Raw genomic sequence first — 25,845 nt, forward strand, 5'->3', positions numbered from 1 at the left:
AAATGCTGCTACAGATACTATGTTGGCTTTCTGTTCATCCTCTGTCGCGATTGATCGTCTGTCATTAAATGATGCTCTTCTTCTAAGGCCCAACTAAGCCTCAAGCAGAAGTCACACTTGAGGGCATTGCATGCGGTTTCACCACATGCAGAATCGCATTAGACATGAAAGTCCATGTTAATCCTGCATGCTGGGAAAAACCTTGCTGCCTGCAGCATATTATCGCACACCGCGTGCTAATCCATAGCTGACAGTCAGCTGAATGTGGATGACACATACGTAAAACCGCATAATACAAAAGAAAAATTGTCTGCGGAAAATCGTCTTTTTTTTTTTTTTTTTGCAGTCTTGAAGGAAAACTGAGATGGTGAAAAAAAAAAAATTAAGCATACCTGGGGCTTCCTCTAGCCCCATTTAGGCTCATCCATCCCTCGTCGTCCTCCCAGGACGCCTGGATCCTCCGTTGGGTGACCCGGGAATTCATACAGTTGGGGGAAACTGTGCATGCACAGAATGCCCCCAGCGATGGGAGCATGCAGCTGGACTGCGCCTGCCTTGACTGGATATATGTAGGTAGAAAAAAACAAAGTCTTGTAAAATTTTGTAAAAGTAATACCTTTTTAATATGCGTTGACTGGACAAATTACCGGGCCGCCTAACGGACAATCCAGGCAGCCCGGGAGGACGGCGACGGACTGATGAGCCAGAAGGGGGCTGGCGGAAGCCTTTTTTTTTTTTTTTTTTTTTTTTTTTTAGGCTCCCTGCCTGGTACACTTTAAATGTGAACTCTCAAATTGTTTACTTATTCTGCAACTCCTGTTGACCCCAAGTGTTTTCATATTTGCACATTAATAGCTGGAAGGGCAATAATCACAGTGGAGAGGCCGTAAGCCTACATCTTGCCTTCATTTAATTAAAGTGAAACTAAATTGAGAAAAATATGGATTTTTCATTTTAAAATGACAGTTGCCTGACTCTTTTGCTGACCCTTTCTCTAATACTTTCAGCAACAGCCCCTGAACAAGCATACAGATCAGGTGCTCTGACTGAAGCGACTGGAGTAGCTGCATGCTTGTTTCAGGTGTGTGATTCAGCCATCACTGCAGCCAAAGAGATCAACAGGTTCAAGGTGCGTTTGCAGTTTCTGGGGGGGCTCAGCGCACCTCTGATTGTAGGCCATTCGAAAGCGGCCTGGTGATGCGCTGATCCACCTTTTGCGCATTTTTCAATTTTCGATTTTACTTGGTAGTGCACCCAGGCTATGCATATGCATAGGTTAGGTTTTAGTTAGTGTTAGGTCCCCTCCCATATGAGGATGACTTCTCCGCAGTTGGAGGGACGAGTACTTAACAAGTTGCATGCAAGCTGTTATAGGAAACCAACATCCTCCAGTGGTAGACAGGTTATGTGTATGCTAGGTGTGTATTTTATCCCACAAGTGGGGCTTGCACTCTCTTGCAGGTAGGCACTTATCTGTTTTTAAGTAGCGCTGTTCATTTCTTTGCGATCAACAGTATAGCCAGGCAACTGGTATTGTTTAAAAGGAAACATCCATATCCCTCTTAGTTTAGGTTTCCTTTAAACCTGTTTTAAATTGTCTAATCCGCTGGTAATCCTCATACACCTGCTAGGCTAATGTAGTTCTTAACTATATATAATATGTGAATTTGGCCAACAGCATAATTTAGATGAAGAAAGCCTGGCTAACCAAATACAAAAAAAAGAGAATGATTTTGGTCATGTTGGCCCCCATGCTGCAATAACTGCAGCCAGCCATGGCAGTCTGACTAAATTTCACTATTTATAGAAGTAACCAAAAGCTGTGCACTTTCCTTTCACATAATGGAGGTTAGACATTACCTTAATGTTGTCCGTTTCCTTTAGTACTTTTAGAAAGAATGTGTTCTCTGGTTTAGGATAATAGCATACAGGTTCACAGGCCAGAAGAGAAAGTTACTAATTGGAAGTTTTTGCATCCACCTAAGGTTATTTATTTACAGTTGTGGATGCTACTTTGCCTTCGTTTTGAGAATTCACGTGTCAGTAAAAATCTGCATCTATAACAGTCTCTCATTTGCAGTCTTTGTTTGCTGTTTTGTTGTTGCATATAATAATTACTAATAATTGTTCATGTTAATCATAAATATTCATACAAATGCTTCTCTCACATACAGATGTTCTGTGCTGATTGTCAAAGTCAACCTGTCACTAATTTTGCCAGGTGTCGGAGACCTGTAAAATTAAATAGGTTTTGTCTTATGCTAGGTACACACAATGCAATTTCCTGTCAGAAAAACAGGTCAAACCCAATAATTTCCGACGTGTCGGAGACGCTCCCAATCAATAACTGGATTTATTTTGTGCAGTATTAATCTGAAAATCAACCTGTAATGATCCGCTCAGCTGGATGCACTGGCAGACAGCTGTTTGACCATTCCTCTAGTCTGTGGGCTGCAGGTCTCTGCAAGAGAGACCTGTCTTTCCATTACAAGTTTCAGGTCTGTTCTGCTGCTGAGGAATTTGCATACACTCGTTATGCAAATCCCCTACCTGCCTCCTTTGATGACTGGCAGTATAAAGATGTTTCCCAGAGTCCTTGGCTGGTCATAAGGGTTAGTCCTGTGAGACACTGAGTGTCAGCCTTGCTCTTTGTTTGAAGATTAGCTTAGAGTAATTACTGGGACTGCACTAGGCAGATTCCCTAGTGCAGTTAGGATTGCTTATCTGTTTTGTTTGTCTGTTGCGATTGTTCTGTCCCGGCGGTGGTCGACAGGAAGTCGTTCTGATCTTTGTTCTTGGAGTATAGCTGGAGCAGCGGTTGCTACCAGCTATCTCATCTAATCTGCCTTGCCTGGATCGCACTCGCCTAGCGCTAGTGCTGTGGATCCGTCTGATCTCCATCTCTCTTGCTGTTATCTCTCACTTATTCCTGTTTTCTTGTATCTGTCTTGTCTGCTACGAACGCCTGCTGGAGGCTCGGTGAGGTAACCGTTAAGCAAGCGCTCGTGTCCTCTGTTTCATGTTTGTCTGTCGGTGGTTAGTTAGGCGTGCTTGTCTCTGTTGTGCTTATCACGCGGGGACCGCGCATAAACGTGTGCACTGTTGCGAATGAGTGCGGTATTCGCGTTTAGTTAGCGTTTGTTATTTTCCTTATCTTCTCATTGTATGATTTGCTGTGCCTTTGCTACTCTCGTGTTCTGCCTTGCTGTAGCCTTGTGTCACCTCTGGCAATCGCCTCTCTCGCGATTGCGTTCCTACTTCATATCTGCTGTTGTGTATGCACCGTCGCGGGTTGGCGACTGTTTGGTGCACACACATACAATCTGTCCCTGTGCTCATTTTCTTCCGCAATCGCCTCTCTTGCGATTGCGTTCTCACTTGGTTTCTTCTGTTGTGTGTCCACCGTCGCAGGTTGGCGGCTAGATTGGTAGACATACATACATTCCTCATCTGTGCTTATTCGGTCTTGTGTCGCTGTTAGCAATCGCCATCTCTGGCGATTGACTTCTCACTTTGTCTTCATGGTTGTGTGTTCATCGTCGCAGGGTGGCGACTAGTTTGGTGGACACACATACCCTCTGTCCCTTTGATCTCTCTCTTTCAGGGCTATCTTGCCCTGCGTTTCTTCCCTTCGTACAATTCCTGTCTGGCGTCTGTGGCAGGGCAGAGGAGCTGTTCCTCTGCACTCCACAGCTCCACCTGTCGACAGGAATTTCCCTCTACAGGTGCATTGTACCTTTTGCTGGGTTCCCTCAAATTACACGCTTGTGGAGGATTTCCGCAGTGTCAGCGCACGTCTTGTGCTGATCACGGAGGGAATTCCACAATCGTTACACAACCCCATTATTGATTGAGAGTGAATCGAACTATAGAAAGCTAGTCAGGGTACACTGAGCCTAATGCAGTGTAGTAGTTACTAGCAGTGAGCTGTGGGGATAAAGTACATACTGGGTACTCACAAACCTGGGCTCGTGGGAAAATAGACCTCTTTGGTCTGGTTGTTCTTCAGAAACCTATAGGAAAACCATGTGAATATTTAACTATAAAATAACCTCCCAACCAAGGTGATCATAATGATACAAAAGACTGGTGAATTGCCAGATAGGCACAGATTATTGGTAAGAGGAAGTGAGCGATACTCAAAGAATGATGCAAAAAGATCTTTGTTTGGTGAATAGCTAGTGGTGACAATTTTTTCATCTGAAGCCAACACTTACCATGCATATCACACAGTTTTTATTGTATTAGCTTTCAGGCACCTCCTAGTTTTTTATTATTGATTTTAAGTGTTTGCGTTCCAGAATAGGAACCCACTAACAAGTTTGGGCGCATAAAAAGCATTCAATATAACTATTTATTTTGGAACTGAGCTTTTTACAGGATCCCAGAAATATTACACGCCGCCATCTGCAATGACATCTGAGACTCCCCCTGGAAATGGGGTTCAGCATGTCTGAGTAATGTCAGCTACATCTAGATGAGTGATTTCAGAGGCTTTGCTGTGTGTCGCTGCACATTTGTATTGGCATGTCCTCTTTCAGTTTAAGAAGCTGCAGCCATTTGATCATTGACCAGCAAATATTCATGCTCATTACCTAGTTTGAGTAACGTGAGCGGGTATATATATGCAGGGCTGTGTAGTCTGAGTCGGAGTCGAGGAGTCTGAGTTGGGGCAATTTTGGGCACCCGGAGTCTGAGTTGGAGTCGTTGATTTCATAAACTGAGGAGTCGGGAGTCGGATGATTTTTGTACAAAATCCACAGCACTGTTAAAGAGACTCCGTAACAAAAATTGCATCCTGTTTTTTATCATCCTACAAGTTCCAAAAGCTATTCTAATGTGTTCTGGCTTACTGCAGCACTTTCTGCTATCACAGTCTCTGTAATAAATCAATGTATCTTTCCCTTGTCAGACTTGTCAGCCTGTGTCTGGAAGGCTGCCAAGTTCTTCAGTGTTGTGGTTCTGCTATGAATTCCTCCTTCCAGGCCCCTCTATGCACACTGCATGTGTATTATTTAGATTAGAGCAGCTTCTCTCTTATCTTTTACAAGCTGGATAAATCGTCCTCTGAGCTGGCTGGGCTTTCACATACTGAAGAATTACAGACAAGGGCAAAGCTGTTTGCAGGAGAAAAAAGAGCAGCCTGAAACTTCAGTGCATGAGATTCTGCAGGGAGAAAGAAACACACAAATGATCTCTTGAGATTCAAAAGGAAGGCTGTATACAGCCTGCTTGTGTATGGTTGTATTTTCTATGTGTGGACATACTGTACATCAACCTACTTCCTGTTTTGGTGGCCATTTTGTTTGTTTATAAACAAACTTTTTAAAACTGTTTTTAACCACTTTTAATGCGGCGAGGAGCAGCGAAATTGTGACAGAGGGTAATAGGAGATGTCCCCTAACGCACTGGTATGTTTACTTTTGTGCGATTTTAACAATACAGATTCTCTTTAAGTATTAGACTAAGGGTCGGAGTCGGGGCCATTTTGGGTACCCGGAGTCGGAGTCGTGGTTTCATAAACTGAGGAGTCTGAGTTGGAGTCGGAAGATTTTTGTACCGACTCCACAGCCCTGTATATATGTCAACCAGAGGACGTAATTCTGTTGTATTCAAAAGTGCTGTATGTATTTGAGGTAATCTTCTTTCTGGACTCATTGGCTGGAGTGAGTTGTTCACTTCCTACGTCTGACTGCTCCTTCCAGACCTCCGTTAACAGATCCCCTTCACTGTTGGAGCCCCTCAGGGCTCAGTCCTCAGCCCCTTACTCCTATCCCTCTACAGCTCCCCCTTCGCAAACTCATCTCCTCAAGGTAGTAACAAAGGGCAATGACCGAAATAATAAGTTGCATAGTTCAACACCCACCTCATCCATGTTTACTTCTATACACAAGATGACCAGGAAATTCTGTCAGTTACTGTGCTTTCACAGTCTTCTGTAGATTTGTATTTCACCGGAAGTGAGATTGCTAGACCCTGTTTTGTGAACAGGAGGCCTTTTACCTCTATGGATAGGAAAAGAAGTATAACACTGATAACGGTAATCAAATACATGTGCATTCAGAATTTAACATTTTCAGCTTTGGTTTCAGTTAGGCTTCAATTGCAGTAGATTGCGTCTCTGACCAGTACAGAGACTGAGTCGCTCAGCAGTTAGTTTAACTTTTTTTTTCATTAACATCTGTTTAAAGAGACTCTGTAACAACATTTTGAGCCTTATTTCTTCTATCCTATAAGTTCCTATTGCTGTTCTAATGTGGTCTGTCTTATTGCAGCAGCCTTTCCTGGTTGCACTGTCTCTGTAATAAATCTTATCTCCTTTCCTCTGTCGTCTCTGTCGGGCTCAGGCTGGATTGTGTGGAATGTGCAGCACTGCTTGTCATTGGCAGAAGCTTTACACACCCTCTCCAAGCTCTGCATGAGTCGCACAGTAAGCTGTTCTCAGAGTGGTTAGAAGCCATGTTTTTTGTTTGTAAACACTGCATAAAAATGGCAATTACAAGCCAGGATTGCAGCAGGGAGAGGCAGAAACAGCATAGAGGGGCCCAGGAGAACATAAGGAATAGAATGGTATGCTTTTTATTGTAAGAATTTTAGAGTACAGATTCTCTTTAAATCTCAGGAATGATTAAAAATTGAACATGTACAATGCATGGTATGATAGCTATGCCCTGATTATGTAGGGTTTTATTCGATTTTTTTTTCTTTTTACTGAAATTGCTAAAGAGTTGCTTTGAGGTATTGCTATCTTGGCCTGATGTACCTTTAATACAGCTCCACTTAGATGCTGAGTGCCATAAAAAGCATTGATTCACATAGCCAAATCCAGTAATCACTGCATCATCAGTTTGTGTAGACAACCCAGTAAATCAGTTTGCAGGTTACTTCACAGTGCTAAACCGTTGTTTTCATCGTTGTATCTTTATGTAAGCTTTCTGATGTTATCTATTAAAAAAGGCTCCCGTTCAGTAGATTTCTCCTCTGTGAAAGAAAGGTCATGAAATTAAGCCGACATTCAGTTTTGTCATTTGCTAACCCAGTTTCAGTGTTCCAGCGCCCCTCCTATGTCTAGCTGACTGGTAGATGAGATTAACCAGTGACAAATCTGTCAATACAGATGTTCCTGCTGCTGGCTTTTCAGTCTGTTCAGGGGAATGAGCATTGTCTTTTTCAGACAAGACAGGTTCTCTTTGCTGTGTGGAGAAGTGTCAAGGCAAGTAGACAGTCTACGAAGGTCATTCATGAGTGGGAAGTGAAGTACAGAGAAGTTCAGCTGCGCTTCTTTCTGTATTTATGAATGGGTTAATTTGCTTTGGATTCCTGTTATTCCCTAGACTGTTTTGTGCCCAGGACAGTATAATAATATTGTATTTGCTTCACAATCACGTCTTCCCTTGCATTTGATGAAGTGCCTTTTACCCCCAAACATACCTTGAACCGGCATCCATGGCAACACATGCTAGATGCCACTCTGCTGTCATGGAGATCCCTTTCTGTCCAAAGGATACAACTCAAGGTCTATTAATTGCAAGAAGAGCCTTTGTTGAGAAGGGCAGTACACACTCCTTTGCCAAAAACAAGGCCACGTTAACTCTTAAACTCCTAATAGCAAGAGTAATCTTACACTGCCTCCCACAGCTTTGTGGGAGAAAAATATGGCAAATGCCTTTTGAGAGAAACGAACAGTGGATTCTGCTATGAGGAAAACTGAATCACTGCTGTGTCTGAAGAGTCACATGATCAGCTGAGTAGCCACTGAAAGCATTGAGTAGAGGAAAGTAAGGGGTGTTAGTCCAGAAAACAGAAGCTTAACTTGTTACACCTGCTGGACAAACACTCATCAATATACCCGATTGATTTCTGACCGATTAGATCACATTTGATGGAATCTGGAAGTAAATTTTTCTCCAGAATATCCACTTTTGATTTTGTGCAGTTTGTTGATTGAAAGTCTGACTGGACATGTCAGAATCTTTGTTTGAGAAGGGTGGGACTAGAGCGGTGGGGTATCTCTGACCCTAGAGTTGCACTGCATTGAGCAATACATCCCTTGTAGTTCAATTGATGCCAGGTGTAGTTGCCCAGATTGAATTCCACACGATCAGAAATTGCTGTGCTTGGCATATGAGCTCCTTAAATGACCCTGTCTGTGTCCAGCTTTCGCCGTTTCCAAAATAAGGCAGGTGACTCTGCAAGTTGCTGGGCACAGGCGACTGATAGTAGGATGTGAAATATATGCATGTTATAGAATAGCTCAGGACTATTCAAGTTCCAGGAGCAAGGTGCCAGGCTCCTGAAAAGTTAAGTTGGTGACTTTTTTCCTTTAACAATTGTGATTTTTTGGGAATTATATTGGACAGATTTGCATATGAAATACATATTAGCCACTTAATGACAACTGGACGTGTGTATGTATATATATGTATATGTATGTATGTATATATATAAATATATATATATATATATATGTGTATATATATATATATATATATATATATATATATATATATATATATATATATATATATATATATATTTATAAAATTTACACGTTTAGTGCGGTTGCAGAGAGTGCACCACCAGTTTGTTGCTAAATGAGGCACGTGGTATCATTTTAACCGTGACGAGTTGTAGAATACATTTTGTGTGTGGACCCATTTCACAGAAAAAATAGGTAGGCACAAACTCAATCCAACATAAAGTCATTTTAAAAGTTGTGATCAAACTTGGGATAGTTTTAGCAAAACTACATATTTGTTAACATTTAGCCGTGATAAGTAGTAGAATAGAGTCTAGAGAGTTTTAGGGTTGAGGCTCATGTCTGAATCAAAAGCAATTTTTTTTTTTTTTTTTGCATATTTTTTTTACCAAAATGAAAACAAAGTGACAGAATATAAAATAAAAAAACATATATTGTTACCTCAGGAAAGTTTTTAAAAAAAAAAAAAAAGATGTTTGAATATGTATGCCATTAGGGTATATCATTATCATTGTTGCAAATAAGGTCTTGTAATCATCGATCAAGTACAGTAAGAAAGCAAATAACAAAAAAATAAATAAATACAATATTGTCACCATACATTGTACTAGGAATATAATCTAAATGTTGTAATAACCAGGATGGATAGGCAAATACAATTTGTGGGTTTAACTTATAGTTAGCACTGTTTATTGTAAAGCTATAATGGATGTAAATTGAGAACTGGTGTGTTTTTTTTCCCCTTATTTTTCCTTTAAAAGGCATAGAGAATAAGGTAATTACTAAACAAAATTATCACACACTAAAAGGCTAAATTGTCCATAGATCATTTAGGTGTGATAAGTAGTAATAACGGTATTGGCAAATGAATAGGAACGGTGCTAATATGTGAAAATTGCTTCGGGGGCTTAGCTGTTCATGTCAGCCAATTGATTTTCTTAATTGTTTTTTTTAGGGTAACTTCTTGTTGTATCGTGCTTATGTCTACAATCGTATAAATTCTTCAGTAACTTTTCAGCAAACCCTAATATTTTCTAATGTGACCCACGTGAAGGTTGCAAACTTCTGCAGATGTAATAGTTGAAAATATTGTGTCGCCTTCAGTTGGATCACTTCTGTTCTTTTGTGTTCTCTACAATTCTGCGAAGATAAAGGGCCATTCATTAGAGATGAGGAAACAAATTAAATGCTCTTTATTTTTATGTACTGTATTGTAAATCCCTAGTTTTACACAACATGCCCTCTGACATATTGTGTTGGCATACTTACAGTCATTTGTATTGTTGTGTTTCCATAGGCTGCATGATGCTGCTTTTTATATGTTTTCATGTTACTATAATCGGGGTTTTCCTTGCTTATGTTTTTCTACCTTTTTCAGTTTCCAGAATGCGGATTTTACGGGATGTACGACAAGATCCTCTTATTCCGACATGACCCAAACTCTGAGAATATCTTACAGCTGGTTAAGTCTGAGGCAGACATTCAAGCGGGAGATCTCATCGAGGTGGTTCTTTCAGGTATTGTTACAGTCCTACAATAGATTTGGCAGCAATTGACCTCCTTTTTACAAGCTCAGTGAATTAATCTAGCGGGCCTTGTTCGTTCTTTTTTTATTTTTTTTTATAAAGCATATTGTGTGGAATAGGATGATTAGCTATGCACCACTTTCATGTTCACATGCATTTTTGTGTTATTGTTTTTCATGAACTCGTTTCCTGGGTTTGAAAAATGAACTTCCTGTGTAGATGCCAGATGAAGGTTGTATAGCATTAACTGTCCAGACTCCTCCCACCTCCCATTCCATCCTCTCCCACAGGTAGTCTCTGGGAGGGACAATGAAGTGACACAAACTTGTCTTTCTCTGTGAGTCCAGGGATGACCTGGCTCACCTCCTCTGGTACTGTAACTGAAAGATAACTCTTCAGAGGCAGGGCTGCAACATTACAGCTCTACAAAATATCATCATCAGTTACTGCCTGGTTGTTTCCTGTTAGGTGTAATTCAGCATTTCCCTCTTCAGTGTGTTTATCGTGGCTTGGGAGTCCAAGTCGAGGAGCTGGAGCAATTTGTGGGTACCTGGAGTTGGTGGTTTCATAAACTGAAGAGTCGGAAGATTTTGTATCTACTCCACAGCCATGGTGTTTATGAAGACAAAGTAGAATTGCAAAGCGATATATGCCTTCTTATTGCAGGCAGTGCTGGCTGGTTGAAGGGTCAAAGTGAAATTGAGGTGAGAGTAATATGAAGGCTGCCATATTTATTTCCTTTTAAACCGTGCTAGTTGCCTGGCAGTCCCGTTGATCTATTTGGCTGCAGTGGTGTCTGAGTCACACCAGAAACAAGCATGCAGCTAATCTTGCCAGATGTGGCAATACTGTCAGACACCTGATCTGCTGCATGCTTGTTCAGGTTCTATGGCAAAAAGTATTAGAGGAAAAGGGTCAGCAAGACAGCCATGCAACTGGTATTGCTTAAAAGGGAATAAGAATGTCAGCCTCCATATACCTCTCACCTTGGGTTCACGTAAGATGCTTCATTATATACACACTGAGCAGACAAGAGAAGACCAGAGCTATGTTGCAGCCCACCATGGGCTTCATTCAGTATTTTTTACCCCAATTCAGGGGAACTTGAAGTCTGCTTATAGAAATGAAAGGCAACAGAAGCAACAAATCCGACTGCAATGGACATGTCTGAATAGATCCTGTGCTTTGCATAATGTCCATTAATGTGGTTTGATCTGCTGCCTTCCGATCAGATAAGCTGTCTGTTTTCAGTGCCTATGTGAACCTAGCCATAGAGTTAACTAGGCATGAACCAATAAACTGTGTGATCAGCTCATTTTTTTACTAGTTATACTTAGAGGCATTATAGTGACATAAATTAGAATATAGGGAATTATTCAGCATACCCACTTTTAAGTTAATTTACCTTGTTTCAGAATCAGAAACTATTCTAATATATATTGCCGTATATTGATATGTAGCCCCACCTGCTCAGTGAACAGTATAAACATTGCTATTTCCTGGACATGCTTATAAACCGGACTGAAGGTGACACCCAGGTCAGGTACTTAGCTTAAAGAGGATCTGTACTCGCCTCGGGAGAGGGAAGCCGCTGGATCCTATTGAGTCTTCCCACGTCGTCCTCCGTCCCACGGCGGCAGCGGAAGAGCTCCCCGAACGGCGGGGATGTAAATATTTACCTTCCCGGCTCCAGCGCAGGCGCAGTAGCAGCATTTGTTCGGAAATAGCAGATCCTAGTCGGGTCCGCTCTACTGTGTAGGCCCAAGTCTCCTGTGCCTGAGCAGTAGAGTGTACCCGACTGAGATCGGCTGTTTCCGAGCAGAGAGCTGCAACAGGGAAAGGTAAATATTGCACAGCCTGAGAAATTGTTGGCTGTGCATTCAGTGGGCTGTAGCGAGACCACCGTGGGACAGAAGAGGACGGGGGAAGCCGCAATAGGATCCAGAGGCTTCCCCCTACCGAGGTGAGTACCTCCAGGGGAACTTTTTTTTTTCAATACAGAGTCTCTTTAAAGGACAACTGAAATGAGGATGATATGAAGGCTGCCAGATTTATTTTCTTTTAAGCAATACCAGTTACCCGTCAATCCTGCCGATCTAATTGGCTATAGTAGTGTTTGGATCACACCAGAAAGAAGCATGCAGCTAATCTTGTCAGATTTGACAAAAAAATGTCAGAAGCACCTGATCTGCTGCATGCTTGTTCAGGGGCTATGGCTAAAAGTGTTAGAGGCAGAGGATCAGCAGGATAGCCAGGCAGCTGGTGTTGCTTAAAAGGAAATAAATATGGAACCCTCCATATCCCCTCAGTTGTTCTTTAAGGCTGTCTTTACACTACAGCCTAAAGCGGTCTAGTTCACAGAATGAACCAAAGTGGAGGAATGGACAGGTCAGTGGATCCTATGTTAACCATAGGATCCGTTCATACATGTGCAGACATGTCTGTTCTGTCCTGTGTCTGAAGTGACAGAACACAAGTCCCAACCTGCACAATTTTTTGCCGGAACTTTGATGGAAGGTGAACATGTCACAAATTACCTGTCCGATGCAAGGGACACAGTGGAGACACTATGAATGGGGGCTCTATCCATGGACAGTTACAGTGTATGTGCTGTCACCACCCACAGCATAAACTGGTTGTTGTGTGAATCTGATATTGCAGAATCTTGTGACTAATGCCTGTGCTTTTAAGCACATATAAGAGGAGTAAAAGACGGGTTGTTGGAGCCATCTGAGGGCCTTCTGGATTGCCTGTCCATGTTTGCTGAGTTTGTGGCCATGGCATATTCAACTGGAAGCAAAGAAACCCAGTGATTTCATTATAAGTATTATGTATTTCTCCTTCCTGCCGTCACATGTAAAAGTGGCGCTTGGAGCATTCCTGCTCTACTACCCAGTTATGAGAGAGAAAGGGTTACACGCATACAAGTATGTATTGATCTAAACAGGGTCTTTTTGGCATTATGTGTTTGGCACCAGATCAATGTTAGCAGCAGCCCCTGGGCTTTTGCTTTCCAAGGTTTTGAGTTCGCAACAATAATGTATTAATTTCCCATTCCCATCACATAGACCAAATGTTTATACAAACAGGTGCATATATTGTGTATGTATGTACACAGTACTGTGTATTATGCTTTAGGCACTTGTGAAAATAATCTTCTCCAAATTACACGTGTATATACTGTGTGTGTGTGTGTGTGTGTGTGTGTGTGTGTGTGTGTGTGTGTGTGTGTGTGTGTGTGTATATATATATATGTATGTATATATATATGTGTGTGTGTGTGTGTGCACGCACGCACGCACGCGCACACGCACACACACACACACACACACACACACACACACACACACACACACACACACACACACACACACACACACACACACACACACACACACACACACACACACACACACACACACACACACGGATATAATTATATGACCCCTCACTGATTTTGTAAGTTTGTCCAATGACAAAGAAATGAAAAGTCTCAGAACAGTATCATTTCAATGGTAGGTTTATTTTAACAGTGGCAGATAGCACATCAAAAGGAAAATCAAAAAAATAACCTTAAATAAAAGATAGCAACTGATTTGCATTTCATTGAGTGAAATAAGTTTTTGAACCCCTACCAACCATTAAGAGTTCTGGCTCCCACAGAGTGGTTAGACACTTCTACTCAATTAGTCACCCTCATTAAGGACACCTGTCTTAACTAGTCACCTGTATAAAAGACACCTGTCCACAGAATCAATCAATCAAGCAGACTCCAAACTCTCCAACATGGGAAAGACCAAAGAGCTGTCCAAGGATGTCAGAGACAAAATTGTAGACCTGCACAATACAGTGTTTGACCCCTTTTCTCCTTCAGCACTACCTTAATTCTATGTGGCATTGATTCAACAAGGTGCTGAAAGCGTTCTTTAGAAATGTTGGCCCACATTGATAGGATAGCATCTTGCAGTTGATGGAGATTTGTGGGATGCACATCCAGGGCACGAAGCTCCCGTTCCATCACATCACAAAGATGCTCTATTAGGTTGATATCTGGTGACTGTGGGGGCCATTTTAGTACAGTGAACTCATCGTCCTGTTCAAGAAACCAATTTAAAATGATTCGAGCTTTGTGACATGGTGCAATATCCTGCTGGAAGTAGCCATCAGAGGATGGGTACATGGTGGTCATGAAGGGATGGACAAGGTCAGAAACCTTGCTCAGGTAGCCCATGGCATTTAAACAATGCCCAATTGGTAAGAACACATCCCCCACACCATTACACCACCACCACCAGCAGCCTGCACAGTGGTAACAAGGCATGATGGATCCATGTTCTCATTCTGTTTATGCCAAATTCTGACTCTATCGAGACTCATCAGACCAGGCAACATTTTTCCAGTCTTCAACTGTCCAATTTTGGTGAGCTTGTGCAAATTGTAGCCTCTTTTTCCTATTTGTAGTGGTGATGAGTGGTAACCGGTGGGGTCTTCTGCTGTTGTAGCCCATCCGCCTCAAGGTTGTGCGTGTTGTGGCTTCACAAGTGCTTTGCTGCATACCTCGGTTGTAACAAGTGGTTATTTCAGCCAATGTTGCTTTTCTATCATCTTGAATCGGTCGGGCCCATTCTCCTCTGACCTCTAGCATCAACAAGGCATTTTTGCCCACAGAACTGCTGCATATTGGAAATTTTTTTTACTTTTCACACCATTCTTTGTAAACCCTAGGAATGGCTGTGCGTGAAAATCTCAGTAACTGAGCAGATTGTGAAAAACTCAGACCGGCCCCTCTCGCACCAACAACCATGCCATGCTCAAAATTGCTTAAATCGCCTTTCTTTCCCAGTCTAAAATTCAGTTTGGAGTTCAGGAGATTGTCTTGACCAGGACCACACCCCTAAATGCACTGAAGCAACTGCCACGTGATTGGTTGATTAGATAAATGCATTAATGAGAAATTGAACAGGTGCTCCTAATAACCCTTTAAGTGAGTGTGTGTGTGTGTGTGTATATTTTTGTCTACCTGTATCTCTCTCTCTCTCTCTCTAAACTTAGCAAGTAGATTGCTTAAGGTAGCCATACACTGGTCGATTTGCCATCAGATTCGACCAACAGATAGATCCCTCTTTGATCGAATCTGATCAGAGAGGGATCGTATGGCTGCCTTTACTGCAAACAGATTGTGAATCGATTTCAGCCTGAAACCGATCACAATCTGCTGAGCTGCCGCTGTCGCCCCATGACACCCCCCCCGGGCCCCCGCATACATTACCTGAAGCCTGGTCCCGGGCATCTTCTCCGCATCGGCTCCCGGCGGGCATCTTCTCCGCATCAGCTTCCGCATCCCGGCATAACTTTGTCACTCCGGTGACAGCGGAAGTTCAAATAGAGCACCCTCTATTTGTACTTCCGCTGTCACTGCAGTGACAACGAAAGTTATGCCGGATGCCGGGATGCGGAAGCTGATGCGGAGAAGATGCCAGCCGGGAGTCGGGAGGTGATGCGGAGAAGATGCCGGGGGGCCAGCATCAGGTAATGTATACCTGCGTCTGTCGTACGCCGCTAGCGATACACTCCTTACCCGCGGCGATCGACGCTAATTTCCCGCACGGCGAGATCGACGGGACCGATCTATTTTGGGCCGAAATAGATCGAAAATTAGCGTGTTGCGTGAACGATTTCACAGCAGATTCGATCCCAGTGATCGAATCTGCTGTCGATCGGCGGGTAATCGGCCTAGTGTATGGCCAGCTTTAGACTTTGTCTATATGTTTGAGGTAATTTTCTTGCAGTGCAAAATGTTGTTGACCAGTCAGAGGGCCCTTCAGATGGTATTGCATGATTGGTAATTACCTGCCTTTGTAACTTTGCTGGATTCTTTACACGCTTCATCTCAATGGACCACTTATATAACTTTTTTTCTAGAGCAGTAGTGAAGCATAAGCAATACCTCAGTCACAGTTTAAACATTTGTGGTTACCTACTCTGTTTTGGAATTTTAGTGTACTCTGCTTCTCCCAAGCATTGTGAACCCTTCCTCCATCATACCTCATGGTATTGCCGGAACAAATGAGCCAGGCAGTTCTCCGCCATTCTAAATAGTGCCACCTCCTATTGTTCATGACATGGAGCAGACCTTGTGGAAAAGGGACTTTTCCTTTTCTTGCTAAGTTTCCTTACATGTCAAGGACAAGTGGCTCATCCTCACCTCTGTTCCCCAGAAGTAAGAGGGGGTGAATAGCACTGACTACTAGTGCTAAGAAAATGCTGCCATTTTCATTTCATCATACTTATTGCATAAATATTGACATCTTAATTATTCTAGAAAATGTATGTGCATGAGAAAAGGCATATTAGCACAGCTGTGAATATTTCCAGAAGTGTATGGGCATAACAAACACATTTTTGCAATGCATTGAAAGGTTACACATGGTGACATGAAATCAGGGCTGTGGAGTCGGAGTCGTGGAGTCTGGCAATTTTGGGTGCCTGGAGTCGGAGTCGGGAAAAGATGCACCGACTCCGACTCCTAATGAATTTGTAACTGTAATTAAAATAGAAAATATGATAAAATGTTCTATTTCTCAGATAATAGTCATTAAAAATAATGTATATATACAGTATATATACAGTAATAGCTGTGCTTAGTCCACAAAAATGAAATAAACCAATCAAAATTAGTTACTTGTGCTGCTTCAATAAAGCAGTCCCCGTATTTTTAAGGTCAGATATACAGATCTGATTGTGACTGTATATATATGCACACAGGAATCTCTTATATATACTAAATAACATCTATGCTGTAAGAATAAAGCCTGATGTGTAGCTGTGTCACTAATAGAGATGGTCAATGAGATGGAAATAATTCTGCATTGATGCTGATTTATGCAAATGTATGCACTCCCTTTGCTGATGAAATCAAATAATTTGATATGTTGTTAAAATTTGGTTTGGTGACTACAAATTAAAGGGTACCTCAGACGGATGAAAAGTAAAGTTTTAAACATACCTGGGGCTTCCTCCAGTCCCCTTAAGGCTAATCAGTCCCTTGCTGTCCTCCACCACCCGGATCTTCTGCTATGAGTCCTGGTAATTCAGCCAGTCAGCGCTGTCCGGCCGCATGCCGCTCCCACAGCCAGGAACATTCTGCACTTGCGCAATAGTGCTGCACAGGTGTAGTATGCGCCTGGTGGCGGAGTGTGTGCATGCGCACTACGCCCGACTGGCTCAAGTACCTGGACTCATAGCAGAAGATCCAGGTGGCGGAGGACGACGAGGGACTGATTATCCTGAAGGCGGCTGGAGGAAGCCCCAGGTCTGTATAAAACTTTAATTTCATCTGTCTCAGGTTTACTTTGTTACACAGAAGAACTATACTCTACATATGCACTCCCCACAGAGCTGCAGGGAATCCACTGAGAATGCTGTGCACATTGAACACAGAGGTGTTGTCTGTCACCCATAAACCTTGTTCAGATTGTGCATGAAGAATGTGTAATAGAGGAAGAATCTCCTCATTCCCCTGCAGAGTACCTGCACATCATTCTTACATGTACCCACACTTACATTGCCTAGGGCCTGATAGATGTTCTTTGTTCCGGTTTGTACCTTTTACAAGTACTCTTACCAAGGACTAGTTTTAGTCTAAAGGGAATAAATATAGTAGTCTATAGTAGTCTACATATCCTTCTCACTTCAGTTGTCTTGTAAAATTCCTAAGCGTTGGCAGTTAAGAGACGAATTTCATGTTACATACTTTTAATCAACAAAATTGTAATATGCAAATTAGAGGAGTCGGAGTCGGTGGAATCCTAAACGGAGGAGTCGGAGTCGGTGGATTTTTGGACCGACTCCACAGCCCTGCATGAAATAGACATGTGTATCTGTAGTGGCTGGATAGTGTACTGGTTAAGGGCTCTGCATAGAAGTGAGAGACCAGGGTTTGAATCCTGGCTAGAGTCAGTACCTATCCTTGGGCTAGACTTCCTAACACTGCAGGGTGGCCCCTTGAGTGGTGCCACTTTAGTGGCTGCAGCTCTTGAGCGCTTTGAGTCCAACAGGACTATTATTATGTATAGTGCCAAGCACACAAATATGCTGTGTTCCTTTTTTTATTTCTCTGCCTGAAAGTTAAACTTTAGGTACGCAAATGACAGTTTCTGTTGGGACTGGGTCAGTCAGTCTACTGTATGCAGAATCCCTTTAGAGTAAACTCCAAGGGACCAGGAAAAGTAGTTTACTACATCAGAAGTATACGATTTCAAAATTGGTCATATACTGTATTGTGCAGTATATTCATTGCAGACGCATGGCCGGGACCTGGGGACTGAGATGACTATATCCAGAGGTTTACTATATCGAGATTCTACTATTGTATAACTCTGAGTGATAAGGAATTACAAACATAAAGCATTTTCCTAGAAAAATATAGCATCTGAGAGCAGGAAAGAGCTAAAAAAAAGATCAGTAGTTCATAGATTTTATCTCTTGCATACTTCGAGGGCCTGAACTCTTGCACAGGACAGAAGGAAACCGAGAGAAAATGTACCCTGTATGTATTGAAAGTTTAGCTTGTCTAATCACAAGTTGTAATTTGATCTCTCCCCTGTCACCTGACTGCCATGGCAAATAAGGCAGATAAGCTAATTTGAAAGCACAGGATGTTAACAAAATGCCTGCTTCCATGAAAACAGGAAGTAGAAACCTGTGCAGATTTATTGCAGGATTTGTATCAGCTGTGACAAAGAAATTTATTTATTTAAAGGTTATTAGGCTGTTGTGTATCTTTTAGAGCAGAGAGGAAGTTCTGAGTTCAGCCTGATCCTCTGCCTCTAAAACTTTTAGCTATAGACCATAAACAAGCATGCAGCAGATCAGGTGTTTGACTTTATTGTCATCATACAACATTGGCTGCATGCTTGTTCCTGGTGTAATTCAGACATTAACCCCCTTGCCGGTCCAATTCCCGCAGCAAGGGGGCAGCGCAGCACTTTTTTTTTAATTTATTTTTTTAAATCATGTAGCGAGCCCAGGGCTCGCTACATAATAGCCGCTAAGCAGCGGCATCCCCCCACCCACTCCGATCGCCTCCGGCGATCAGAGCAAGCAGGAAATCCCGTTCAGAACGGGATTTCCTGCTGGGCTTCCCCGGTCGCCATGGCGACGGGGCGGGATGACGTCATGGACGTCGGGACGTCAGAGGGAATCCCGATCCACCCTTCAGCGCTTCCTGGCACTGATTGGCCAGGCTGCGTAGGGGTCTGGGGGGGAGGGCGCTCGGCGCGGCGGGTAGCGGCGGCGATAGCATACCACACGCAGCTAGCAAAGTGCTAGCTGCGTGTAGGAAAAATTTTTTTGAAAATCGGCTCAGCGGGGCCTGAGAAATCCTCCTACGCAGGTTACCCTGAGCTGAGCTCGGAATAACCGGCAAGAAGGTTAATGCAACCAAATAGATCAACAGGATAGCCAAGCGACTACGTTTAAAAGGAAATAAATATGGCAGCCTCTAGTTTGTTCAGAGAGCATAGCTCTTCCTCTCTGATTCAGTCCTCATCCACAGCTGATTCAGATTTATTTAGTGATCTTGTTTTACCCTACATATTATCTTGCTGATCATTAACACCTGTTTGGTGTAATTATGTAATAATATAATGGCCCAAATAAAAACTACAAAGCTTAATGTCCAATATAAAGCTTCCCAGAAAAGCAGTGGCTCTATAACGTAGTCCTTCAAACAACTTGTGATCCTAATGAGAGATGTACGTTGCCACACCCCGCATGGTGCTCACTCACCAGAGAGTATGACAGACTAAACTGTAATTGGGCATTCAGTACTAAGCCTTCTGGGCACCTATGGCGATCAGCATAGTATTGCTCCTGAATGGTAGTCTCCGCCCACACACAAACACCATGTAAGAGAATGGGACTAGATAGTGCATTACCCTTAAAATTATTTATTTCCCCATAAAACACAGGTAAAAACACTGAAATTTTCATAATGTATGTCTGGTTAGGGGCCAATACAAAAGAGCATGTGTGAGATTAGGAATAAACTTGCCATCCTTGCGTACTGGGTATACCAGCTTGTATCACTGTTCCCCTGTGCTCTGTGTCAGTATGTGTCTCCATCTCTCTGCTGCACTCCTGCAGCAATCCCCTAGGGATCACTGCATACTATAGGAGTTGCTAAGATGCGCACAGTAAGGCGCAAGTGGAAACCAGGCCTACACTGGGGGCTATAAATCACTGAACAGCTTCCTTTTCTTTGTAAGTGGAAAGTGTTCCTACTTTTTCCAGAAGAACGTCTACACAGAAGCAGAAGATCAGTTTGCGAGGATACATTCCAGATCCAAAAAGAGAGAAAAAAAATATGCTCTTCCCGGGTTTTTTTTTCTTCTTCTTCTTTTTTTTTTTTAAAAGCCGCTTTTTGACATGAAATTGAGTCAGATGCTTTACCACTTCCAGTAACATAGCAGTTAAGCCTTTGAGGGAATTCCAGTATGTCATTTTCTTTATGGATCTTAGTCTATGGGATTTTTCAGTTTCTCCTGGGTACAGCTGATTGTCAGACAGCACCAATGCAGAGATGTAGAGAGCTGAGTGTTTGAGATTTGGAAACTGCAAGTCAAGTACCCAAATAAAGCTGGTTTAGGCATTTAAGTCTACAGGTGGCTGACTGGCAAGCTTAAAGCAGTAGGATCAGCCATACTATGCCAGGGAAAAAAAACACATATATAAGTAGATAAATACTTGATCTACTTACATAACACATGTATTATACTGTCCACATTTTGATTTCAGTGAATGTTATATAGTAAATTACGAGAATTCTTTTCCTGCTGGGGGCCATGTCTTTTGCCCACAGTTAAGGCTAACTCGTGATGTCATTTCTGCCCTTTACTTTTTTTCTTGTCTCCTCCAATTGCTGAGTCGCCTCAGCCTTGCTTGTAAACACAAGTGAGTAGGGGATTAGGAGCTGGCAGGGAAATAAAGGGAAGAGGAGGAATAGATTATAGATAAAAAGAACCCCCAGCATGCAATTCTTTGGCACGACTACTAAAGAGCCAGTGTTCCTTAAGTATGTGATAACTCCAAATCATAACAGCAGAAAAAGTTTTGAACGTTTTGAATGCAGGATTAGCATCTTTATCACTTAATACACTCAGAAAAGTTGCTGTTGAAATTAGATTTTTATGGTGATGATACCGCTTTAAGGTGGCCATACACCTATAAATGTGCAGCAGATTCGACCATCAGGTTTCTGTCAGATGCCTGTGAAATTGAATCTGACAGGAATCTATCTGATGTGTGCCACACACTAGGAACAGATTTCCAAAAGATTTCAGAATAAAATTATTGGAAAATGATCTAAATGCATTATTGAACCAATGCAACTCTATGGGCCAGACCTAGATATTACATCTTGATTGATTTGATAGAATCGATCGATGGCTGAAATCGACCGTGTATGGGCCCCTTTAGACCTGACCCCTTTGCAGATTTGTCCATAATACAGTATAATCTCGTTAAACTCTGATATAGTAAACATTTGGGTGTAGTAAATCCCCTCTCCAGGTCCTGGCCAATATCCATTATAAGTCTACTACTGGTATAGTAAACTCTGATATAATAAAACTTCTGTTATAGTAAACGTTTTTGGCCCCTACATGATACTGATTTTGGATATAGGAAACAGTGGGCGGCGCATGCGCCATATATCAGTGTGAAACCCATGGTCAGCTGCTCTCTTCAGGCTGTCTCTAACTGCAGACTGTCCATATGCTGTTGTACATAAATATATAAAATTCACTTTTTGGTGGTACATGTAACCAAGGTCAGAGGACATATTAACTTATTTGTTCAAAAGGTGCTAATCTTGTAATGTTATCGTTCTGCTCCCTCCCAATAGCTTATTAGGAAAACGTGTTCAGAGAATGGGGTCATAACATGCAGACGGGCCATAGCATGAATGAGGTCAGTGACATTGTGCGGAGACTCTCTCTAGTCACTGCCCGCATGCTAATTATAACACAGTGGAAGCGGCCAGTGTTTAATTACTCTGGAGTTAAAGTTTATGCCTACAGCCTGTGAACAAGAAGAATTTCGTTGCAAGTCAAGGACACAGTCTGCTCTGCATTTTAATGACATGTTTATATGAAGCTGGAGCCTTAACTTATTTTCCTACATTGAGGGAATTCTTTAAAAGAAAAATACATAAGGCATAATCCAAAACTTTTACTTGACCTTGGTCATTTGTGGTATTCCACATAGCATGAGAATCATAGAATCCTAAGGTGCCGTTTGCTTGTCCAGATATTTTTTGCTTTAAATTATTATTAGGTGACGTTCAGTACCTTACAGTTGTCTTGGCTGTTTTAGGTGTGGCAGTTTCATTGCATAAAGTTTGGGCTGAAATCTTTTTGGTGACGGGAACTTGTATTTTATTACCGTATTTCTTTGGTGAAATGTTTGGCCAATATGCAATGTAATGCGTTATATTTTTGAACACTTCAGTAAGCTCAAACATTACAGCTAAAAGTAGGTGCAAAGTACACTGTTGTATGGACCACTAAGAGCAAGATTTGGTGGCCTGCAGGATAACTAATGTACCTCCTAGAAGACGCGTAATTTGTTCAACTGCTTCTGTAAAGATGTAGTGTGATGTATATGGAGGCTGTCCTCTTAATTCTACATTGAATTTCTTTTTTTACTTGCTGTGTTATTGTGCGAATTCTTTTCCACCAATACCTTTTATTAGTTGATCCAGAACAAGTATGTAGATTTAAAGGATACCCGAGGTTTGGGTGTGAAGTTTACGTTCACTTACCTGGGTCTTCTTCTAGTCCCCTGCAGTCTATCTGGCCTCTCGGTTTCCTCCCAGCCGATTCTGTTTTACTGCTGTTAACCCTCAGAAAGCTTGCCGACTATTCTAGTTGCGGGCTACTATGCATGCTTTGTCTCGGCCATGCACCTCCTGGATCCTGCGCCGTGCGCAGTATGTAAACCGCACCATTGTTCCCAGGCATGGCAGCCTGATCGAGGAGGCACATGGGCAGGATATGCGCAGTATCCTTCTAATTTGCAATTTTTCTGAAATGGGCAGCGGCACAACGGGTGATCCTGAGGAAACCAAGGCATCTTAAAGAATACGGGAGCTGAAAGAAGCCCCAGGTAAGTAAGGGCTGGGTCACATGGGCGTTTAACGTGGCATTTTTGGGGATCTACTGCCATCCCATTCAAGTGAATGGGAGCGTTTAGAGCTGGCTTTTGCAGGCTTTCATGAAAGCCTGGCGGTAGATAGCGGAGTCACGTCTAGTCTTGAAAGCAACATGTTGCTTTCAGAGGCGGTAAACGCCAGGAAACAATAGCAGAGACCAAAACTGCTAACCTTGAACGCTTCCCAAAAGCCTTGAAAAGCTAGCTTTTAAACGCTGGCGTTTAAACGCTGGCATTTGAACGCGGAGCCAAGCGAAAGCTCAGCAGACGCCCGTGTGAACCAGCCCTAAAAGCCAACATTTTCCCCCCCACCTAGGCCTTCCTTTAAAGTTCATACATGTGCTAGACGAAATCTGGTTGAGGTGACCATTTACTACTACCATAGCTGAGAATTAAACATGTGTACAGGTGTTTTCCAACCTTGTTTAGAGATATGGTACACCAAATCTTTAAATGACCGCTACCCCCGAGCTCTTCCTTACCCCTCCCGCCAGAAGCTGCTTCATTGAACGCTGCACGTTTTATCTTCTCCCTCGCACATAGAAATAGATGTGCCACGCTGCTATAACGTAGCGAGGCATGTGCACAGGATTCTGCTCTCAAACTGTAGCACCATGCTGGTTCCGTTGGATGGCCACAATTGAGTGTGTATGCACAACTTAAGTGAAGCAACTCAAGTCTGACTCCACCGTTTGCATGCTTGTTGTAGGTGGAGTTTAGACACTACTGAAGCCAAAGAATAAGCAAGCCAGGCAGGAAACTTGAGGGGGTGTCCCCTCCCGACTGTCCCCTTTTCAGGTGAGATCTTACCGTCCGGAACAATCTGGTGGCCATGTTATCACATACATTTCTGGCATATGCAATCATGATGAATTAATCTACCAGAAAAATTGAAAAGTGTATAGGTACTTTTAAAGGAACTTTTTTTTTTCTTTTTATGTTTTGATACTTGACAGGGAATTTGTCTTATCAGGCCTCTTATTGATTATTTCCTGTAGTAAACCAGACTTTGAGAACCCTTGTGTGCTGAATGACTCACACAGGTTGCACCAGACATAAGAGAGCAGGGTGTATTGTGTATGTTATATGATGTAATGACTGGGCAGGGAATCATGATTACCGCTCTAATGGGATTCACCATGTGTGGCCAGAAATCATTTGAAGGTGGAGTGAGGCCTGTCCTCCCTAAGTACTTTGGCTTCACCCTTTATCACTGGTGGCCTTCTTTACTAGATTACAGTAATTGGGAGAAAGATGGGGTGGGAGACTGTATTGTCACAACAGTTTAACCAATCATTTTTAAAAATTAGAAGTGTAAAAAAAGAATCCAGGGGTTGATATAAGTTTAGTTTGGAACAAAAGGACAGTCTTGTATAGATGAACAGACTACTCTGCAAAACTCATTAACAGCATTGAGCAGAGGTAGAAAAGTAGGGTGTGCAAGTGCCTAATTTAAATTTGAAACCTCTCTTGTTTCATATGAAGTACTGTATTTTTTAGACTATAACATGCACTTTTTGTGTGTGTGTGTGTGTGTGTGTGTGTGTGTGTGTGTGTGTGTGTGTGTGTGTGTGTGTGTGTGTGTGTGTGTGTGTGTGTGTGTGTGTGTGTGTGTGTGTGTGTGTGTGTGTGTGTGTGTGTGTGTGTGTGTGTGTTCAATGTGCCTTCTAGTCTGGAAGTGTCCTCATCCACAGCTGTTGTGTTCATCTCCTCTGTCCTGTGTGCGTCTCTTTCGCCTCTCTGTCCATCGCCTCTGCTCTCTTGTTACTGTCTCTATCGCCCGTTTCCATCTCCTATGCCCCCGTGTCAGTCTCCTCTGTCCCTTGTGTGTCTCTTTCGCCTCTGTGTCCCATCCCTCCAGTGGTGCGGAAGTAGCTGCACACACAGAGAGGCAGGGGCACCATGGATGTACCAGGTTTAGTATTTTTTTCCCCTGGATTTTGTCCTCTAAACCTAGGTGCAACTTATAGTCTGAAAAATACGGTACCACTTTAAGCATTGCATTTTTCTAAATTCGAAATCTTTATAGGGGCTCTTTTACAATACATGTGATTTATTTGTAATGTAATTTCAATGCAATTTTGCAAAGTCCTGCATGCTGCATTTGTTTGTGTTTGCAAAAACAAATTGCATCAAAATCACATTGCAATGTGCAGTTGAAAAGAGCCATTCCAGACTCCACCACTTGGCCTCCTTCCTGTCTACAAAGTAGGATCTAAAATCACGCTTCCTGTGTCCTATAAAGCCGCATCTACACGAGTAGATGCGGCCGCGATGCTCCTTATCAATCGAGCCGCTGATGCGGCTCGATTGATAAGATCCGACATGGATGGATCTCTGCACCGCCGATTCCCTGCTCGCTCCCCGCGAGGGGACAATGGCAGGGAATCGAGCGGAAGATGAGCGGGCACGAGCGGGGAATCGAATGCGGCGGGCACGCGGAAGAGGCGATCCGGCGGCTAATCGAGCCGCCGGATCGCTGCAATCTCTCATAGTGTAGACGGGGCTTAAATTGTACCGTATACAGCAGGCTGTGGCAGCAAAGTGACTTACACAAGCTCCTGCCCATCTCTCATGTTAAATTGAATACTGATTAGGTGGGCTGTAAACAGTGCAGGTAAAGAAAGA

At 42.6% G+C, this 25,845-nt stretch overlaps 1 protein-coding gene across 1 annotated transcript in view; it reads left to right on the forward strand.

Annotated features, from left to right (window-relative positions):
* Positions 1-25,845, forward strand: part of PRKD1 (protein kinase D1) — a 256,322-nt gene that overhangs the window by 96,327 nt on the left and 134,150 nt on the right. Inside the window, exon 2 of the mRNA XM_068253887.1 lies at positions 9,858-9,996. Within this exon, the coding sequence (XP_068109988.1) occupies positions 9,858-9,996 (139 nt within the window). The remainder of the gene's footprint in view (positions 1-9,857; positions 9,997-25,845) is intronic.

This window comes from Hyperolius riggenbachi, chromosome 9, assembly GCF_040937935.1.
Source record: "Hyperolius riggenbachi isolate aHypRig1 chromosome 9, aHypRig1.pri, whole genome shotgun sequence".
Lineage (NCBI taxonomy): Eukaryota > Metazoa > Chordata > Amphibia > Anura > Hyperoliidae > Hyperolius > Hyperolius riggenbachi.